Genomic DNA, 23,565 nt, shown 5'->3' on the forward strand with positions numbered 1-23,565 from the left:
TTTGAGTTTCCCTATCTATGTATGCACAAGAGATTTATTCGGACTAAGCAATGCTTTTGGCACCAGTTTTTTTGGCTGATGATGATGTTACATCAGCACTTTAGAATGACTAGAATTTAAAAATATGATAGAAGACCACTCAATTCAAATTTGATAAAACCATGAAAATGTATCTTCCTTTTCTCCGGATCCTTTTCAGAAGCAAATTTGACACAAGATGATCAGTTACTGATTTCGTAAGCTTTTTTCCAGGTTGCCGTGACCGATTGGTACAACCCCCTCACCATGCAGGCAGGGGACATTCTCGGGTTTGCTAACCTCGATGACAACAAGGCTAGCATAGCAGCGAACTTTGACTTTGAGGAGACAATTTTCAATTCACGATTCAACAGCCTTGATGAGTTTCCAAAAGTCGGTGGTGATGTGGAGATAAAAGTGGTGGCGTTTGCGTACAAGTACTCACTGTCGGCATATTTGGCGACACACCCGGATCATTGTGAGTTGAAAGTTGTGACGATTCGCTATTGTAAACTTCCTGATATTCGAGAGTTTTTTATCATCTCGATTCGTTTAAATTGGTGATGAAACAATTTGCTAATGTATGTCTTGCTATTTCTTACTAATTGCAGGTCCTACCTATTCACCTCTTCCAACAAATCGGGATTGTGGTAAGTTATTTTCAAGACATTGGCAAATTATTAGCAAGATGCGTCTCATTTGTGTGTATGACACATAGACCATGCTTACATAAAAGACTCTGCATCATTATACTTATTTCCATTGGTGTACTGAGGACAGCAACGGCATACATCAAAATATGTCGGGAAATTATCAGTGACTGTATTAGCTGCGTGACCAAGCTTCGACTCAGCATCTATTTGACAAAAAGAAGTCTACAACATTACCATTCTATTCAGATAAACCAACGGTAGCAGCGACGACATTAGCTGTACCAACCACACCAGCGGCCTCGATGACAACTGCCGATCCTACGACAGAAGCCGTTCCTGCCACAACGGCTGCTCCTGCCACAACGGATGCTCCTACCGTACACACTGAGCAAACTGCTATACCTACGGTTGAAAACATAGGCAGTTCAACTGTACCTGTGGTAACAGTGTCAACAGTCGTTGCTCCTATTACGACGGACGGGGCTACCGTTTTGCCAACAACCTTTGGTGAAACAACAGCTACTGTGGATCCAACTACTGTTGAACCTGCAACTACTATGGAACCAACGACTGCTGTTGAACCTGCAACTAGTGTTAAGCCGACGACAACAGCTGATGCGAGAACCACAGTGGAGGCAACAACAGGAACTGTCGTTTGTGGATCTCCATTTCCACCTTACGTTGCAGCTAGTGAACAAAGTGAGTAGACTCGAGTTGGCATCGTTCAGTTACGACTTTTGGAAGCATTTAGTCTTATCACTGAATTTGGGATTAATCATTGCAAAGTATCACCTCTCATGCGTGACTTCAAGAAAGTATAGCACAAAAACAGTAAAAGATAGAGGAAATCTTCGAAGCGACGTAAAACCAGACATGAAACGTTCGGAAGATGTGTTTCTTTTCTGCCAAAGTATCGATCTTAACGCTTGGCCCATACCCAAACATTGGAAGAGAGAGCCACACTAAGCTAATTTGACAAAGCATGTTTTACAAGGTGATCGAGCAGAGGGAAGAACTGGATCCATAATTCGCAGCAATACAATGTATTTCATGGAACTCAATAACACGCCTCTTTACTTTCAGGTGCCACAACTGGAAACGATATCCAAGCAGGATTGTTCCCGTCACCAGTTGGCCAATGGATCACGGTATTGTCTGATACGGCCGTCCCTTTCGACGGATACATTTGCAGCTTCAGCGCCTATTTCAGTGGCCTAGGTGCTGTGAGGTTCCAGATCTGGCGAGATGCGCCCTCGACTGGGGAAACCACATATGAGCTGATCGGCGAGCAGGAATTTGCGCCTACATCGGCCGGAGCTGTTACGGTACGCAACTTAGACTCTAACATCACTTGTCATTCGTGACATGAAGAACGAAAAAAATCATTTCCAAATAGCGGGTTGAATGCGATTAACAATGTAAACGTAGCACCCCCCATGGCGTGTCATGTCTTGTTTTCAAGCCGAAGTCAGTTAACGCTGTGCTCGTGACAAGTGACAACGAGTTTACTTTATAAATCGACCATATAGATGTTCACATTATGGCTTTCTTCATTATATTTCAGGTTTCCATCGATGATTGGTCTTCCCCGATCAAGGTTAAAACGGGCGATCATATAGGATTTGCCAATTTGGAAAACAATCGAAGGAGTATTTCAGTTGGCTTCGGGTCGACCGATGCACACTACGAGACCTTCATCACGTCGCCAGAGGTTGGTGACACGAAGGGGTTTACAAAACTGACATTTACCTACCTGTACTCACTATCAGCGAGTGTTGTGACACACCCACAATTATGTAAGTTTTGAAATACAGTACCGCAACGTGAGAGAAATCATTTGTGTTATCTTTTCAAGAATGGCACCCGAAGTACATCTACAGTTCCCAAACAGCACATGTAATGATATTATCATGCTAAATATTAATTCTCTTAACACCCTTTGCAGTGTTAATGACATTGCATTAACATAAGTTCGTGTATTTATCTTTCTGGCTTCTAGTTGTTAAATGAGATCAACTAAACACTTAAGACTGGCAATGCAATTTATTCCCACTACTGTTTTGTTCTTGCATGTATTTCCAAACTTGCTTTTTCAGGTGAGAATTATGTAGAACCAACACAAGATCCAAGATGTCCAATAGGTAAGATTATCTGTTTAACCTGGTTTAGCATCTGTCTCGAGCCCACCCACTACAATCTTGATGTCTTTTTTGTTGATTTTTCGGAATGGATATTTCACTGATCCTACCTTTTTTATGATAGGAAACCTATAATAGCACGCTAGGTCGAATGGCCAGTTATTCAGGTGGTATTCGATGCCGGTGTAATATATGTGAGTGTTTCCCGTGTGTGAGTGTTTCCCCTCATTGTTCAGTGTTTCCCCTCATTTGAACGCTCAAAAATAGATTGACAGGTTTTTCTGTGTATCCCCCTATTGAAAAGTCATGGTCTCTCTAGCTGCCTATTGTTTGGAAACACTGACACATGGGGAACAACCACAGATGTTACACCGGAACAATGTTCTGTGTTCCCGTTTCTCAGTGCACCCCTCGTAGTAAGGGAGCACTACAAACCAGAGTGCTTCGTTTCTCTGCGCAATCTCAATTGTCATTGTAGGGTTATTCCATCAATCTTTTGTCAGGAAACATAGTGATATGTCGTACAACCATAAAATGCGTCCACTGTCTTCAAAGGTCGCATATTAATGACTAAATGCAACTCATAACCAAGCTCTTCGTGATTCCAACCGATAATTATCTACAGAACCATCCTCAACTTCCCAATCACAAGCTGCTACTACAGTGTCAGCAACAACCACTCCTGAAGCTGTTGAACAATCATCGACTCCTGTCCCTGCAACTACCATGAAGTCAGAAAATACTCCTGAAGCTGCAACTACAATGGAATCAACAGCTACTCCTAAAGCTGCAACTACGATGGAGCCGACAACTACTCCTGATACAGCAAATACTAGGGAACCATCAACTACATCTGAAGCTGCAACAACCATGGAACCAACAACTAAACCTGAAACCGCAACTACTATGGAGCCAAAAACAACTTCTAAATATGCAGTTTCTAAGCAACCAACAACGATTCCTAAAGCTGGAACAACGATGAAATCAACAACTACTCCTGAAGCTACAACCACCATGGAGCCGACACTTCCACCTGATGCTGCAACTACCATGGAACCGACACTTACACCTGAAGCTGCAACTACGATGGAGCAAACAAGCACTTCTAAAGGTGCAACTAGTAAGCAACCAACAACTACTCCGGAAGTTGCAACTACGACAAAGCCAACAACCACTCCTACAGCTTCAATTACAATGGAGCCAACAACCACTCCTAAAGCTTCAACTACTATGGAACCAGCGACTACTCAAGAAGCTGCATCTACAATGGAGCCAACAACTACTCCTAAAGCTTCAACTGCTATGAAACCAGCGACTACTGAAGAAGCTGCAATTACAACGGAGCCAACAAACACTCCTAAGGCTGCAACTACAATGGAGCCAACAACTACTCCTAAAGCATCAACTGCTATGGAACCAGCGACTACTCAAGAAGCTGCAACTACAATGGAGCCAACAACCACTCCTAAAGCTTCAACTACAATGGAACCAGCGACTACTGAAGAAGCTGCAATTACAACGGAGCCAACAACCACTCCTAAAGCTTCAACTACCATGGAACCAATGACTTCTCAAGAACCTGCAACTACAACGGAGCCAACAACCACTCCTAAAGCTGCCTCTACAATGGAGCCAACAACTACTCCTAAAGCTTCAACTACCATGGAACCAGTGACTACTCAAGAACCTGCAACTACAACGGAGCCAACAACCACTCCAAAAGCTGCAACTACAATGGAGCGATCAACTACTCCTAAAGCATCAACTGCTATGGAACCAGCGACTACTCAAGAAGGTGCAACTACAATGGAGCCAACAACCACTCCCAAAGCCTCAACTACAATGGAACCAGCGACTACTGAAGAAGCTGCAATTACAACGGAGCCAACAAACACTCCTAAGGCTGCAACTACAATGGAGCCAACATCTACTCCTAAAGCATCAACTGCTATGGAACCAGCGACTACTCAAGAACCTGCAACTACAACGGAGCCAACAACCACACTTAAAGCTGCAACTACAATGGAGCCAACAACCACTCCTAAAGCTGCAACTACAATAGAGCCAACAACTACTCCTAAAGCTTCAACAACCATGGAACCAGTGACTACTCAAGAACCTGCAACTACAACAGAGCCAACAACCACTCCTAAAGCTGCAACTACCATGGAACCAGTGACTACTCAAGAAACTGCAACTACAACCGAGCCAACAACCACTCCTAAAGCTGCAACTACAATAGAGCCAACAACTACTCCTAAAGCTTCAACAACCATGGAACCAGTGACTACTCAAGAACCTGCAACTACAACAGAGCCAACAACCACTCCTAAAGCTGCAACTACCATGGAACCAGTGACTACTCAAGAAACTGCAACTACAACCGAGTCAACAACCACTCCCAAAGCTGCAACGACAATGGAGCCAACAACTACTCCTAAAGCATCAACTGCTATTGAACCAGCGACTGCTCAAGAAGCTGCAACTACAATGGAGCCAACAACCACTCCTAGAGCTTCAACTACTATGGAACCAGCGACTACTGAAGAAGCTGCAATTACAACGGAGTCAACAACCACTCCTAAAGCTGCAACTACAATGGAACCAACGACAACTGAAGAAGCTGCAATTACAACGGAGCCAACAACCACTCCTAAAGCTGCAACTACAATGGAGCCAACAACCACTCTTAAAGCTCCAACTACAATAGAGCCAACAACTACTCCTAAAGCTTCAACAACCATGGAACCAGTGACTACTCAAGAACCTGCAACTACAACGGAGCCAACAACCATTCCTAAAGCTGCAACTTCAATAGAGCCAACAACTACTCCTAAAGCTTCAACAACCATGGAACCAGTGACTACTCAAGAACCTGCAACTACAACAGAGCCAACAACCACTCCTAAAGCTGAGACTATCATAGAACCAGTGACTTCTCAAGAACCTGCAACTACAACCGAGCCAACAACCACTCCCAAAGCTGCAATGACAATGGAGCCAACAACTACTCCTAAAGCATCAACTGCTGTTGAACCAGCGACTACTCAAGAAGCTGCAACTACAATGGAGCCAACAACCACTCCTAAAGCTTCAACTACAATGGAACCAGCGACTACTGAAGAAGCTGCAATTACAACGGAGCCAACAGCCACTCCTAAAGCTTCAACTACCATGGAACCAATGACTTCTCAAGAACCTGCAACTACAACGGAGCCAACAGCCACTCCTAAAGCTGCCGCTACAATGGAGCCAACAACTACTCCTAAAGCTTTAACAACCATCGAACCAGTGACTACTCAAGAACCTGCAACTACAACGGAGCCAACAACCACTCCTAAAGCTGCAACTACCGTGGAACCAGTGACTACTCAAGAACCTGCAACTACAACGGAGCCAACAACCACTCCCAAAGCTGCAACTACAATGGAGCCATCAACTACTCCTAAAGCATCAACTGCTATGGAACCAGCGGCTACTCAAGAAGGTGCAACTACAATGGAGCCAACAACCACTCATAAAGCCTCAACTACAATGGAACCAGCGACTACTGAAGAAGCTGCAATTACAACGGAGCCAACAAACACTCCTAAGGCTGCAACTACAATGGAGCCAACAACTACTCCTAAAGTATCAACTGATATGGAACCAGCGACTACTCAAGAAGCTGCAACTACAATGGAGCCAACAACCACTCCTAAAGCTTCAACTACAATGGAACCAGCGACTACTGAAGAAGCTGCAATTACAACGGAGCCAACAACCACTCCTAAAGCTGCAACTACAATGGAGCCAACAAAAACTCCTAAAGCTTCAACTACCATTGAACCAGCGACTACTCAAGAAGCTGCAACTACAATGGAGCCAACAACCACTCCTAAAGCTTCAACTACAATGGAACCAGCGACTACTGAAAAACCTGCAACTACAACAGAGCCAACAGCCACTCCTAAAGCTTCAACTACCATGGAACCAATGACTTCTCAAGAACCTGCAACTACAACGGAGCCAAAAACCACTCCTAAAGCTGCCTCTACAATGGAGCCAACAACTACTCCTAAAGCTTCAACAACCATCGAACCAGTGACTACTCAAGAACCTGCAACTACAACGGAGCCAACAACCACTCCTAAAGCTGCAACTACCATGGAACCAGTGACTACTCAAGAACCTGCAACTACAACGGAGCCAACAACCACTCCAAAAGCTGCAACTACAATGGAGCCATCAACTACTCCTAAAGCATCAACTGCTATGGAACCAGCGACTACTCAAGAAGGTGCAACTACAATGGAGCCAACAACCACTCCTAAAGCTTCAACTACAATGGAACCAGCGACTAATGAAGAAGCTGCATTTACAACGGAGCCAACAACCACTCCTAAAGCTTCAACTATCATGGAACCAATGACTTCTCAAGAACCTGCAACTACAACGGAGCCAACAACCACTCCTAAAGCTGCCTCTACAATTGCGCCAACAACTACTCCTAAAGCTTCAACAACCATGGAACCAGTGACTACTCAAGAACCTGCCACTACAACAGAGCCAAAAATCACTCCCAAAGCTGCAACTGCAATGGAGCCAACAACTACTCCTAGAGCATCAACTGCTATGGAACCAGCGACTACTCAAGATGCTGCAACTACAATGGAGCCAAGAACCACTCCTAAAGCTTCAACTACTATGGAACCAGCGACTACTGAAGAAGCTGTAATTACAATGCAGCCAACAACCACTCCCAAAGCTGCAACTACAATGGAACCAGTGACTACTCAAGAAACTGCAACTACAACGGAGCCAACAACCACACTTAAAGCTGCAACTACAATGGAGCCAACAACCACTCCTAAAGCTTCAACTGCTATGGAACCAGCCACTACCCAAGAAGCTGCAACTACAATGGAGCCAACAACCACTCCTAAAGCTGCAACTACAATAGAGCCAACAACTACTCCTAAAGCTTCAACAACCATGGAACCAGTGACTACTCAAGTACCTGCAACTACAACAGAGCCAACAACCACTCCTAAAGCTGTGACTACCATGGAACCAGTGACTACTCAAGAAACTGCAACTACAACCGAGCCAACAACCACTCTCAAAGCTGCAACGACAATGGAGCCAACAACTACTCCTAAAGCATCAACTGCTATTGAACCAGCGACTACTCATGAAGCTGCAACTACAATGGAGCCAACAACCACTCCTAGAGCTTCAACTACTATGGAACCAGCGACTACTGAAGAAGCTGCAATTACAACGGAGTCAACAACCACTCCTAAAGCTGCAACTACAATGGAACCAACGACAACTGAAGAAGCTGCAATTACAACGGAGCCAACAACCACTCCTAAAGCTGCAACTACAATGGAGCCAACAACCACTCTTAAAGCTCCAACTACCATCGAACCAGTGACTACTCAAGAACCTGCAACTACAACGGAGCCAACAATCACTCCTAAAGCTGCAACTACAATAGAGCCAACAACTACTCCTAAAGCTTCAACAACCATGGAACCAGTGACTACTCAAGAACCTGCAACTACAACAGAGCCAACAACCACTCCTAAAGCTGCGACTACCATGGAACCAGTGACTACTCAAGAACCTGCAACTACAACCGAGCCAACAACCACTCCCAAAGCTGCAACGACAATGGAGCCAACAACTACTCCTAAAGCATCAACTGCTGTTGAACCAGCGACTACTCAAGAAGCTGCAACTACAATGGAGCCAACAAGCACTCCTAAAGCTTCAACTACAATGGAACCAGCGACTACTAAAGAAGCTGCAATTACAACGGAGCCAACAACCACTCGTAAAGCTAAAACTACAATGGAGCCAACAACCACTCCTAAAGCTGCAACTACCATGGAACCAGGGACTATTCAAGAAGCTGCAACTACAATGGAGCCAACAACCACTCCCAAAGCTTCAACTACAAAGGAACCAGCGACTACTGAAGAAGCTGCAATTACAACGGAGCCAACAACCACTCCTAAAGCTTCAAATACCATGGAACCAATGACTTCTCAAGAACCTGCAACTACAACGGAGCCAACAACCACTCCTAAAGCTGCCTTTACAATGGAGCCAACAACTACTCCTAAAGCTTCAACAACCATGGAACCAGTGACTACTCAAGAACCTGCAACTACAACGGAGCCAACAACCACTCCTAAAGCTGCAACTACCATGGAACCAGTGACTACTCAAGAACCTGCAACTACAACGGAGCCAACAACCACTCCCAAAGCTGCAACTACAATGGAGCCGTCAACTACTCCTAAAGCATCAACTGCTATGGAACCAGCGACTACTCAAGAAGGTGCAACTACAATGGAGCCAACAACCACTCCTAAAGCTTCAACTTCAATGGAACCAGCGACTACTGAAGAAGCTGCAATTACAACGGAGCCAACAACCACTCCTAAAGCTTCAACTACCATGGAAATAATGACTTCTCAAGAACCTGCAACTACAACGGAGCCAACAACCACTCCTGAAGCTGCCTCTACAATGGAGCCAACAACTACTCCTAAAGCTTCAACAACCATGGAACCAGTGACTACTCAAGAACCTGCAGCTACAACAGAGCCAAAAACCACTCCCAAAGCTGCAACTGTAATGGAGCCAACAACTACTCCTAGAGCATCAACTGCTATGGAACCAGCGACTACTGAAGAAGCTGTAATTACAACGGAGCCAACAACCACTCCTAAAGCTGCAACTACAATGGAACCAGTGACTACTCAAGAACCTGCAACTACAACGGAGCCAACAACCACACTTAAAGCTGCAACTACAATGGAGCCAACAACCACTCCTATAGCTTCAACTGCTATGGAACCAGCCACTACTCAAGAAGCTGCAACTACAATGGAGCCAACAACCACTCCTAAAGCTGCAACTACAATAGAGCCAACAACTACTCCTAAAGCTTCAACAACGATGGAACCAGTGACTACTCAAGAACCTGCAACTGCAACAGAGCCAACAACCACTCCTAAAGCTGCGACTACCATGGAACCAGTGACTACCCAAGAAACTGCAACTACAACCGAGCCAACAACCACTCCCAAAGCTGCAACAACAATGGAGCCAACAATTACTCCTAAAGCATCAACTGCTATTGAACCAGCGACTACTCAAGAAGCTGCAACTACAATGGAGCCAACAACCACTCCTAGAGCTTCAACTACTATGGAACCAGCGACTACTGAAGAAGCTGCAATTACAACGGAGTCAACAACCACTCCTAAAGCTGCAACTACAATGGAACCAACGACAACTGAAGAAGCTGCAATTACAACGGAGCCAACAACCACTCTTAAAGCTGCAACTACAATGGAGCCAACAACCACTCTTAAAGCTCCAACTACCATCGAACCAGTGACTACTGAAGAAGCTGCAATTACAACGGAGTCAACAACCACTCCTAAAGCTCCAACTACCATCGAACCAGTGACTACTCAAGAACCTGCAACTACAACGGAGCCAATAACCACACCTAAAGCTGCAACTACAATGGAGACAACAACCACTCCTAAAGCTTCAACAGCTATGGAACCAGCCACTACTCAAGAGCCAACAACCACTCCTAAAGCTTCAACTCCTATGGAACCAGCCACTACTCAAGAAACTGCAACTACCACAGAGCCAACAACCACTCCTAAAGCTGCAACTACAATGGAGCCAACAACTACTCCTAAAGCTTCAACTACCATGGAACCAGTGACTAATCAAGAACCTGCAACTACAACGAAGCCAACAACCACTCCTAAAGCTTCAACAACAATGGAGCCAACAATCACTACTAAATCTTCAACTACTATGGAACCAACCACGTCTAAAGAAGCTTCATCTGCAATGGAGGCACTAACCACTCCTAAAGCTTCAACTACCACGGAACCACTGCCTACTCAAGAACCTGCAACTACAAAGGAGCCAACAACCACTCCTAAAGCAGCAACTACAATGGAGCCAACAACCACTCCTAAAGTTTCAACTACTTTAGAACTAACGACTACTCAAGAAGCTGCATCTACAATGGAGTCAACAACCACTCCTGAAGCTGCATCTACAATGGAGCCAACCACCACTCCTGAAGCTTCAACTACCATGGAACCAGTGACTACTCAAGAACCTGCAACTACAACGGAGCCAACAACCACTCCTAAAGCTGCAACTAAAATGGAGCCAACAACCACTCCTTATAAAGCTTCAACCACTATGGAACCAGCGACTACTGAAGAAGCTGCAATTACAATGGAGCCAACAACCACTCCTAATGCCGCAACTACAATGGAGCCAACAACCACTCCTAAAGTTTCAACTGCAATGGAACCAGTGACTACTCAAGAACCTGCAACTACAACGGAGCCAACAACGACACCTAAAGCTGCAACTACAATGGAGCCAACAACCACTCCTAAAGCTTCAACTACTATGGAACCAGCAACTACTGACGAAGCTGCAATTACAACGGAGCCAACAACCACTCCTAATGCTGCAACTACAATGGAGCCAACAACAATTCCTAAAGCTTCAACTACCATGCAACCAGTGACTACTCAAGAACCTGCAACTACAATGGAGCCAACAACCACACTTAAAGCTGCAACTACAATGGAGCCAACAACCACTCCTGAAGCTTCAACAGCTATGGAACCAGCCACTACTCAAGAAGCAGCAACAATGGAGCCAACAACCACTCCTGAAGCTTCAACAGCTATGGAACCAGCCACTACTCAAGAAGCTGCAACTACCACGGAGCCAACAACAACTCCTAAAGCTGCAACTACAATGGAGCTAACAACCACTCCTGAAGCTTCAACTACCATGGAACAAATGACTACTCAAGAACCTGCAACTAGAGCGGAGCCAACAACCACTCCTACAGCTGCAACTACTCCTAAAGCTTCAACAACCATGGAACCAGTGACTACTCAAGAACCTGCAACTACAACGGAGCAAACAACCACACCTAAAGCTGCAACTACAATGGAGCCAACAACCACTCCTAAAGCTGCAACTACAATGGAGCCAACAACAACTCCTAAAGCTTCAACTGCTTTGGAACCATACACTACTCAAGAGGCTGCAACTACAATGGAGCCAACAACCACTCCTAAAGCTGCAACTACAATGGAGCCAACAACCACTCCTAAAGCTTCATCTACCATGGAACCAGTGACTACTCAAGAACCTGCAACTACAATGGAGGCAACAACCACACCTAAAGCTGCAACTACTACGAAACCAGCGACTATTGAAGAAGCTGCAATTACAACGGAGCCAACAACCACTCCTAAAGCTGCAACTACAATGGAGCCAACAACCACCACTAAAGTTGCAACTACCATAGAACCAGTGACTACTCAAGAAACTGCAACTACTACGAAGCCAACAACCACTCCTAAAGCTTCAACTACAATGGAGCCAACAACCACTCCTAAAGCTTCAACTACTATGGAACCAGCGACTACTGAAGAAGCTGCAATTACAACGAAGCCAACAACCACTCCTAAAGCTGCAACTACAACGGAACCATTGACTACTCAAGAACCTGCAACTACAACGGAGCCAAGAACTCCTACAATGGTGCCAACAACCACTCCTAAAGCTTCAACTGCTATGGAACCAGCCACTACTCAAGAAGCAGCAACTACAATTGAGCTAACAACCACTCCTAAAGCTTCAACTACTATAGAACCAGCGACTACTCAAGAAGCTGTAGCTACAATGAAGCCAACAACCACTCCTAAAGCTTCAACTACTATAGAACAAGCGACTACTCAAGAAGCCGCATCTACAATGGAGCCAACAACCACTCCTGAAGCTTCAACTACTATGGAACCAGTGACTACTCAAGAAGCTGCAACTACAACGGAGCCAACAACCACTCCCAAAGCTGCAACTACAATGGAGCCAGCAACTACTCCTAAAGGATCAACTGCTGTGGAACCAGCGACTACTCAAGAAGCTGCAACTACAATGGAGCCAACAACCACTCCTATAGCTTCAACTACTATGGAACCAGCGACTACTGAAGAAGCTGCAATTACAACGAAGCCAACAACCACTCCTAAAGCTGCAACTACAACGGAACCATTGACTACTCAAGAACCTGCAACTACAACGGAGCCAAGAACTACTACAATGGTGCCAACAACCACTCCTAAAGGATCAACTGCTGTGGAACCAGCGACTACTCAAGAAGCTGCAACTACAATGGAGCCAACAACCACTCCTAAAGTTTCAACTACTATGGAACCAGCGACTACTGAAGAAGCTGCAATTACAACGAAGCCAACAACCACTCCTAAAGCTGCAACTACAACGGAACCATTGACTACTCAAGAACCTGCAACTACAACGGAGCCAAGAACTACTACAATGGTGCCAACAACCACTCCTAAAGCTTCAACTGCTATGGAACCAGCCACTACTCAAGAAGCAGCAACTACAATTGAGCTAACAACCACTCCTAAAGCTTCATCCACTATGGAACCAGCGACTACTCAAGTATATGCATCTACAATGGAGCCAACAACCACTCCTGAAGCTTCAACTACTATGGAACCAGTGACTACTCAAGAAGCTGCAACTACAGTAGAGCCAACAACCACTCCCAAAGCTGCAACTACAATGGAGCCAACAACTACTCCTAAAGGATCAACTGCTGTGGAACCAGCGACTACTCAAGAAGCTGCAACTACAATGGAGCCAACAACCACTCCTAAAGCTTCAACTACTATGGAACCAGCGACTACTGAAGAAGCTGCAATTACAGCGGAGCCAACAACCACTCCTAAAGCTTCAACTACTATGGAACCAGTGACTACTCAAGAAGCTGCATCTACAGTGGAGCCTACAACCACCTCTAAAGCTGCATCTACAATGGAGCCAACAACCACTTCTAAAGCTTCATCTACTATGGAACCAGCGACTACTCAAGAAGCTGCATCTACAATGGAGCCAATAACCACTTCGAAAGCTTCAACTACTTTGGAACCAGCGACTACTCAAGAAGCTTTATCTTCAATGGAGCCAACAACCACTCAGAAAGCTGCGACTTCTATAGAACCAGCAACTACTCCTAAAGCATCAAGTACCATGGAGCCGACCACTTCTCCTGTAGCTGCAACTTCTTTAGAGCAAACAACCATTCTTGAAGTTTCAAGTACTATGGAACCAGCGACTTCTATGGAAACCAGAACCACTCCTAAAGCTGCAACAACAATCGAACCATTAACTACTCCTCCAGCTGCAACTACTATCGAAACAACAACTACTTCTAAAGCTTCAACTAAAATGGAGCCGACGACTACTATAACACCAACAACTTATCCTGAAGCTGCAAGTACGATGGAGCCAACGACCAAATCTGATCCTGGAACTTCTATGAAACCAACAACTACTTCTGAAGCTGCAACTACGATGGAATCGACATTTACTGCTGAAGTTTCAGGTACAATTATGCCAACAACTACTCCTGACGTTGCAATTACTAAGGAAGTAACAGCTACCCCTGAAGCTTCAACTACAATAGAGGATACAATCGTTCCTGAAATTGCATCTACGATGGAACCATTATCTACTCGTGAAGCTGCAACTACATTGGAACCAAAATCTACTCCTTTAGCTTCGACTTCAGCGGAGCCAACAATTTCTTTCGAAGCATCAACTACTGTAGAACCAGCAACTACTCCTAAAGCTTCAACTACTATGGAACCAACAACTACCCCTGAAGTTGCAACTTCTATGGAACCAACAACCATTCCGAAAGCAGTAACTACAGTGGACCCAACAACTTTTGATGATGCTACAACTACGATGGACCCAGGAACCACACTTAAAGCTGCTACTACTATGGAACCAACAACTACTCCTGAAGCTGCAACTACTTTGGAACCTTCACCTACTCCTGAAGCTGCAACTACCATGGAACCAACTATGGAACCAACTACTTTTGAAGCAGCAACTACTATGGGAGCAACAATGACTGCTGACGCTGCAACTACTGTGGAACTTACGCCTACTCCTGAAATAACAACTACTATGGGAGCAACAACGAATCCTGAAATTTTAACTACTATCCAGCCAACAACCATTCCGAAAGCAGCAACTACAGTGGAACCAACAACTTTTCCTGATGCTGCAACTACAACAGACCCAGCAACCACTGCTAAAGCTGCTACTACTATGGCACCAACAACTGCTCCTAAAGCTGCAAGTTCTATTGAACCAACGACTACCCCTGAAGTAGCAACTACTATGGAACCTACACCTACTCGTGAAGCAGCAACTACTATGGAACAATCAACTGCTCCAACTGCTGCAATGACAAAGGAAACAACAACTAATTCTGAAGCTGAAACTACAATGGAGCCAGCAACCACTCCTAAAGCTGCAACTACTATGGAACCAACGACTACTCCTGAAGCAGCAACTACTATGGAACCAACGACTACTCCTGAAGTAGCAACTACTATGGAACCTACACCTACTCCAGAAACAGCAACTACTATGGAACCAACGACTACTCCTGAAGTAGCAACTACTATGGAACCTACACCTACTCCTGAAGCAGCAACTACTATGAAACAATCAACTGCTTTTACAGCTGCAAATACAAAGGAAACAAGAACTACTTCTGAAGCTGCAACTACAGTGGAACCAACAACCACTTATGATGCTACATCAACTGTGGAGCCTAAAACCACTCCCGAAGCTGCAGTGTCTACTGAAGGAGAGATAGCCACAACTGAAGTACCAACCACTGCTGGCTGTCCCACCCTATATCCTCCAATAGAAAATGGTGTTGACCAGTGTATGTTGATAATTCTTTTTGAAAGTTGTTTGTATTCTTTCATAGGACTAACGTTTTAGACGGGTTGAAGTTGGCATTAATATTTTTCTTGTCGTCGTTCCTAATATAAGTCATAATTTTGCCAATAGATATTTTTAGCAGCCAACTTTTATATTTCATATTTAAGTTAATGTGATTAATGATTATAGTGAACGTTAGGGATGAGTGCACCGGCGGAATCGTATCTTTGAGGTAAACTACTTCATGTATGAAATGTTGAAAATCTGGGCTAGCGCCTCCTCTACAACCTTCCATCACCTTCATCTAATATATTTCCCTGATTCGTGTTTTCAGCTGACGACATTGGTAATACTATTATACCCGGGTTTTTAGCACCCAAAGGTCACAGAATTACCGTACTTCACACGATCCCGGCTCCATTTGATGGCTATGTCTGCAGCTTCTCGGCCTATTTCCAAGACTCAGGTGCAGTCAAACTTCAGATTTGGAGGGACTCGCCAGCGGATGGTCATCGAGCTTTTCAACTGATAGGTCAAAGGGAGTATGTACCCGATAGTTCGGGGCCTATTACGGTACGTTGCACTTTAGAATAGGCTATCTACCTACTCACAAGAGTGAGTTGCAGATAGTCTGTAGTTACAGATAGTCTGTACTCGAAGACAAGCATTCAAAATCACTGGTTCGAACACATCCGATAAGATGTTGCTCTTATACATTATCGAATGAATCCAATATCTAAAAAAAAAATTTCGTTCTTAGACGTGTACACCAATACGTTCAATTATTTTCTAATACTTTCGACTTCGCTGATGATATTGGCATTGATACATGACAGACATCTCAATATCAACGATTATTGCTTTCTAGGTTTCGTTGACGGATTGGTACAACCCACTGAGTTTGAAAGCAGGGGACTATCTCGGATTCGCCAACTTGGATAAGAACAAAGGCAGCATTACAGCCGCAATTGGCTTTGTCGACACTCTTCAGACAACCAACTTTGATGCTTTTCCCGAAGTAAATGATGTTTTGGAAGTGAAGAGCATACTGACGTCATACCTCTTTTCACTCTCTGCAACCCTCGCAACTCATCCGGAATTATGTAAGTTTATACGCTATGAGTCGCTGATGGTAAATCTGGCCAGTAGGCAAGGAAGAATACATTAAACTGTGCACATTAGTCGCGCAAAAACTATAAATTTGGCTCTTTAGCTCCTGCCTGTTGTTCCTCTTTAAAAAATAAGGAACTTGATAGTCTACGAATCGAGTGAATCAACTAAGCTACAACTAGAATACTGTTTGACTGTTTGAAATAATGAATTTGTGTTTTAACAATTTCTCACACTCTTTAACCTATTCAATGCCATGGATCAAATGAGAAATATACGAGGGTAATAAGCCTACAACAATGTATGGCATTTTGTTGTCAGTATTATCAATAGTATGACATTATCGATTCTTTAATTCTTAATATCATATGATGAACTTACACAATTTTTAAGTTCATTGTTCATTTTATTATTTATCTTCAGGTCCAAATTATGTTGCGCCTACAAATCCACCATGTTCAGCAGGTATGTCTGTGTTAATTACACATGGTTTAGTCTCTCGATTAGTCTATCAACAGCACAGCCGGTTTTGATCTTAAATCACTCTTCATCGTCAGGAAATCGCAAAACAAAAAACCTGTGCAAATGGAGTTCAGACGAATATATTTTTTTCCACTCATTCCTTTCCTGACAGTGCAAGTCACTGGTTTCTATAATCTCCAGAATGAACAAAGAGGCCTAGAGTTATATCAAACACTGTTCTCATGCTACTATACCATCTCAGCAAAAACACATACGTTAATCTCTTAATCAATTTCAGAAACAACGACTCCACAAACAGCAGCTCCAGGTACTACACCGAAGTCTGCTACAACGATTCCTTCTGATGTGAGCACTGATACTCAGATAACTACTGCTGCAGGAACAACACCGAAGACAGCTACAACGAGTACAGCGGATGTAACCTCGTTTGCAAAGACTACAACAGATCAAGGTTCTACACCAAAATCTGCTACAACGGGTCCTTCTGATGTGACCACTGATGCTCAGACAACTGCTGCTACAGGAACAACACCAGAGCCAGCTACAACGACGCTATCGGATGTTACGACCACGGTCGCCAAGACAACAGCAGCTCCAGGTACTACACCTAAGTCTGCTACAACGTTTCCTTCTGATGTGACCACTGATGCTCAGTCAACTACTGCTGCAGGAACAACACCGAAGACAGCTACAACGAATACATCGGATGTAACCTCGTTTGCAAAGACTACAACAGATCAAGGTTCTACACCAAAATCTGCTACAACGGCTTCTTCTGATGTGACCACTGATGCTCAGACAACTGCTGCTGCAGAAACAACACCAGATCCAGCTACAACGCCGCTATCGGATGTAACAACGGTCGCCAAGACAACAGCAGCTCCAGGTACTACACCCAAGTCTGTTACAACGGCTCCATCTGATCTGACCACTGAGACAACTGCTGCTGCAGAAACAACACCAGAGTCAGCTGCAACGACGCTATCGGATGTAACAACGGTCACCAAGACAACAGGAGCTCCAGGTACTACAGCCAAGTCTGCTACAACGGCTTCTTCTGATGTGACCACTGATGCTCAGACAACTGCTGCTGCAGAAACAACACCAGAGACAGCTACAATTACGCCATCGGATGTAACCACGGGCGCCAAGACAACAGCAGCTCCAGGTACTACAGCCAAGTCTGCTACAACGGCTCCTTCTGATCTGACCACTGAGACAACTGCTGCTGCAGAAACATCACCAGAGCCAGCTACAACGACGCTATCGGATGTAACAACGGTCGCCAAGACAACAGCAGCTCCAGGTACTACACCCAAGTCTGCTACAACGGCTCCATCTGATCTGACCACTGAGACAACTGCTGCTGCAGAAACAACACCAGAGTCAGCTTCAACGACGCTATCGGATGTAACAACGGTCGCCAAGACAACAGCAGCTCCAGGTACTACAGCCAAGTCTGCTACAACGGCTTCTTCTGATGTGACCACTGATACTCAGACAACTGCTGCTGCAGAAACAACACCAGAGCAAGCTACAACGACGCTATCGGATGTAACAACGGTCGCCAAGACAACAGCAGCTCCAGGTACTACAGCCAAGTCTGCTACAACGGCTTCTTCTGATCTGACCACTGATGCTAAGACAACTGCTGCAGAAACAACACCAGAGCCAGCTACAACGACACCATCGGATGTTACCACGGTCGCAAAGACAACAGCAGCTCCAGGTACTACACCTAAGTCTGCTACAACGGCTCCATCTGATCTGACCACTGAGACAACTGCTGCTGCAGAAACAACACCAGAGCCAGCTACATCGACACCATCGGATGTTACCACGGTCGCAAAGACAACAGCAGCTCCAGGTACTACACCCAAATCGGCTACAATGGCTCCTTCTGATGTGACCACTGATGCTCAGACAACTGCTGCGCCAGAAACAACACCAAAGCCAGCTTCAACGACGCTATCGGATGTAACAACGGTCGCCAAGACAACAGCAGCTCCAGGTACTACAGCCAAGTCTGCTACAACGGCTTCTTCTGATGTGACCACTGATGCTCAGACAACTGCTGCTGCAGAAACAACACCAGAGCAAGCTACAACGACGCTATCGGATGTAACAACGGTCGCCAAGACAACAGCAGCTCCAGGTACTACAGCCAAGTCTGCTACAACGGCTTCTTCTGATGTGACCACTGATGCTCAGATAACTACTGCTGCAGAAACAACACCAGAGCCAGCTACAACGACACCATCGGATGTTACCACGGTCGCAAAGACAACAGCAGCTCCAGGTACTACACCTAAGTCTGCTACAACGGCTCCATCTGATCTGACCACTGAGACAACTGCTGCTGCAGAAACAACACTAGAGCCAGCTACATCGACACCATCGGATGTTACCACGGTTGCAAAGACAACAGCAGCTCCAGGTACTACACCCAAATCGGCTACAATGGCTCCTTCTGATGTGACCACTGATGCTCAGACAACTGCAGCGCCAGAAACAACACCAAAGCCAGCTACAACGACGCTGGCGGATGTAACCACGGTCGCCAAGACAACAGCAGCTCCAGGTACTACACCTAAGTCTGATACAACGGCTCCATCTGATCTGACCACTGAGACAACTGCTGCTGCAGAAACAACACCAGAGCCAGCAACAACGACACCATCGGATGTTACCACGGTCGTAAAGACAACAGCAGCTCCAGGTACTACACCCAAATCTGCTACAACGGCTCCTTCTGATGTGGCCACTGATGCTCAGACAACTGCTGCGCCAGAAACAACACCAGAGCCAGCTACAACGACGCTATCGGATGTAACAACGGTCGCCAAGACAACAGCAGCTCCAGGTACTACACCCAAGTCTGCTACAACGGCTCCATCTGATCTGACCACTGAGACAACTGCTGCTGCAGAAACAACACCAGAGTCAGCTGCAACGACGCTATCGGATGTAACAACGGTCACCAAGACAACAGGAGCTCCAGGTACTACAGCCAAGTCTGCTACAACGGCTTCTTCTGATGTGACCACTGATGCTCAGACAACTGCTGCTGCAGAAACAACACAAGAGACAGCTACAATCACGCCATCGGATGTAACCACGGTCGCCAAGACAACAGCAGCTCCAGGTACTACACCTAAGTCTGATACAACGGCTCCATCTGATCTGACCACTGAGACAACTGCTGCTGCAGAAACAACACCAGAGCCAGCAACAACGACACCATCGGATGTTACCACGGTCGTAAAGACAACAGCAGCTCCAGGTACTACACCCAAATCTGCTACAACGGCTCCTTCTGATGTGGCCACTGATGCTCAGACAACTGCTGCGCCAGAAACAACACCAGAGCCAGCTACAACGACGCTATCGGATGTAACAACGGTCGCCAAGACAACAGCAGCTCCAGGTACTACACCCAAGTCTGCTACAACGGCTCCATCTGATCTGACCACTGAGACAACTGCTGCTGCAGAAACAACACCAGAGTCAGCTGCAACGACGCTATCGGATGTAACAACGGTCACCAAGACAACAGGAGCTCCAGGTACTACAGCCAAGTCTGCTACAACGGCTTCTTCTGATGTGACCACTGATGCTCAGACAACTGCTGCTGCAGAAACAACACAAGAGACAGCTACAATCACGCCATCGGATGTAACCACGGTCGTCAAGACAACAGCAGCTCCAGGTACTACAGCCAAGTCTGCTACAACAGCTTCTTCTGATCTGACCACTGAGACAACTGCTGCTGCAGAAACATCACCAGAGTCAGCTGCAACGACGCTATCGGGTGTAACAACGGTCGCCAAGACAACAGCAGCTCCAGGTACTACACCAAAGTCTGCTACAACGGCTCCATCTGATCTGACCACTGAGACAACTGCTGCTGCAGAAACAACACAAGAGTCAGCTGCAACGACGCTATCGGATGTAACAACGGTCGCCAAGACAACAGCAGCTCCAGGTACTACACCCAAGTCTGCTACAACGGCTTCTTCTGATGTGACCACTGATGCTCAGACAACTGCTGCTGCAAAAACAACACCAGAGCAAGCTGCAACGACGCTATCGGATGTAACAACGGTCGCCAAGACAACAGCAGCTCCAGGTACTACAGCCAAGTCTGCTACAACGGCTTCTTCTGATGTGACCACTGGTGCTCAGACAACTGCTGCTGCAGAAACAACACCAGAGCAAGCTACAACGACGCTATCGGATGTAACAACGGTCGCCAAGACAACAGCAGCTCCAGTTACTACAGCCAAGTCTGCTACAACGGCTTCTTCTGATCTGACCACTGATGCTCAGACAACTGCTGCAGAAACAACACCAGAGCCAGCTACAACGACACCATCGGATGTTACCACGGTCGCAAAGACAACAGCAGCTCCAGGTACTACACCCAAATCTGCTACAACGGCTCCTTCTGGTGTGACCACTGATGCTCAGACAACTGCTGCGCCAGAAACAACACCAGAGCCAGCTACAACGACGCTGGCGGATGTAACCACGGTCGCCAAGACAACAGCAGCTCCAGGTACTACACCTAAGTCTGCTACAACGGCTTCTTCTGATCTCACCACTGATGCTCAGACAACTGCTGCTGCAGAAAGAACACCAGAGCCAGCTTCAACTACACCATCGGATGTAACAACGGTCGCCAGGACAACAGCAGCTCCAGGTACTACACCCAAGTCTGCTACAACGGCTCCATCTGATCTGACCACTGAGACAACTGCTGCTGCAGAAACAACACCAGAGTCAGCTGCAACGACGCTATCGGATGTAACAACGGTCGCCAAGACAACAGCAGCTCCAGGTACTACACCCAATTCTGCTACAACGGCTTCTTCTGATGTGACCACTAATGCTCAGACAACTGCTGCTGCAAAAACAACACCAAAGCAAGCTATAACGACGCTATCGGATGTAACAACGGTCGCCAAGACAACAGCAGCTCCAGGTACTACAGCCAAGTCTGCTACAACGGCTTCTTCTGATGTGACCACTGATGCTCAGATAACTGCTGCTGCAGAAACAACACCAGAGCAAGCTACAACGACGCTATCGGATGTAACAACGGTCGCCAAGACAACAGCAGCTCGAGGTACTACACCCAAGTCTGCTACAACGGCTTCTTCTGATCTGACCACTGATGCTCAGACAACTGCTGCAGAAACAACACCAGAGCCAGCTACAACGACACCATCGGATGTTACCACGGTCGCAAAGACAACAGCAGCTCCAGGTACTACACCCAAATCTGCTACAACGGCTCCTTCTGATGTGACCACTGATGCTCAGACAACTGCTGCGCCAGAAACAACACCAGAGCCAGCTACAACGACGCTGGCGGATGTAACAACGGTCGCCAAGACAACAGCAGCTCCAGGTACTACACCTAAGTCTGCTACAATGGCTTCTTCTGATCTGACCACTGATGCTGAGACAACTGCTGCTGCAGAAACAACACCAGAGCCAGCTTCAACTACACCATCGGATGTGACAACGGTCGCCAGGACAACAGCAGCTCCAGGTACTACAGCCAAGTCTGCTACAACGGCTCCATCTGATGTGACCACTGATGCTCAGACAACTGCTGCTGCAGAAACAACACCAGAGACAGCTACAATTACGCCATCAGATGTAACAACGGTCGCCAAGACAACAGCAGCTCAGGGTAGTACACCCAATTCTGCTACGACGGCTCCTTCTGACATGACCACTGGTGTCATGACCACAGATGAGGCAGTTACAACATCGACCGTTGCAGCTGGTACCACAACAAAGTCTGCTACAACTGTTCCATCTGATGATATAACGACTCAATCTGTTGTTAGCACTGAAGCGCTTACAACACGTGCGGCAATAACCACACCAGAGTTTGCGACAACTCCTCCGTCGGATGTGACCACGGATGCCAAGACAACAGCAGCTGCAGGTACTACACTCAAATCTGCTACACCAACGCCATTTGATGTGACCACTGATGCCCAGACAACAGTTCTTCCCCTAACTGACCCTGGAACCTTCATCCTTACATCACAACCAATCCAACAACAGGCCCGACTAATAAATTTCAAGCTCATTGCAAGGAACACCGGTCCCGTGTACCTGCAAATCTGGAGGAAGATGAACACAAGTGATGTCTCTGACGAAACATACACAGTTATTCATACCCAGCTGTACGTCCCAACTCAAACAGGACAAGAACTCGTGGTAAGAATTGTGTGGCACATTGCCCCCTCTAATATTCAGGAAAGATTCAACAAGATGAGATTCAAAAACTGATCGATAAGAACATC

At 45.9% G+C, this 23,565-nt stretch overlaps 1 protein-coding gene across 1 annotated transcript in view; it reads left to right on the forward strand.

Moving 5' to 3' along the window:
• The first annotated feature begins 285 nt into the window (after window positions 1-285).
• LOC135483969 (mucin-17-like) overlaps window positions 286-23,565 on the forward strand; it is a 32,172-nt gene continuing 8,892 nt past the window's right edge. The window contains exons 1-16 of the mRNA XM_064765041.1: window positions 286-496; window positions 630-668; window positions 918-1,370; window positions 1,755-1,996; window positions 2,236-2,467; window positions 2,768-2,812; window positions 3,435-4,390; window positions 4,946-5,712; window positions 7,591-8,224; window positions 8,366-8,630; window positions 9,282-11,525; window positions 13,311-15,647; window positions 15,981-16,219; window positions 16,515-16,749; window positions 17,180-17,221; window positions 17,517-23,479. Of these exons, the coding sequence (XP_064621111.1) occupies window positions 286-496; window positions 630-668; window positions 918-1,370; window positions 1,755-1,996; window positions 2,236-2,467; window positions 2,768-2,812; window positions 3,435-4,390; window positions 4,946-5,712; window positions 7,591-8,224; window positions 8,366-8,630; window positions 9,282-11,525; window positions 13,311-15,647; window positions 15,981-16,219; window positions 16,515-16,749; window positions 17,180-17,221; window positions 17,517-23,479 (14,904 nt within the window). The remainder of the gene's footprint in view (window positions 497-629; window positions 669-917; window positions 1,371-1,754; window positions 1,997-2,235; window positions 2,468-2,767; window positions 2,813-3,434; window positions 4,391-4,945; window positions 5,713-7,590; window positions 8,225-8,365; window positions 8,631-9,281; window positions 11,526-13,310; window positions 15,648-15,980; window positions 16,220-16,514; window positions 16,750-17,179; window positions 17,222-17,516; window positions 23,480-23,565) is intronic.

This window comes from Lineus longissimus, chromosome 2 (genome assembly GCF_910592395.1).
Source record: "Lineus longissimus chromosome 2, tnLinLong1.2, whole genome shotgun sequence".
In the NCBI taxonomy this organism is placed as follows: Eukaryota; Metazoa; Nemertea; class Pilidiophora; order Heteronemertea; family Lineidae; genus Lineus; species Lineus longissimus.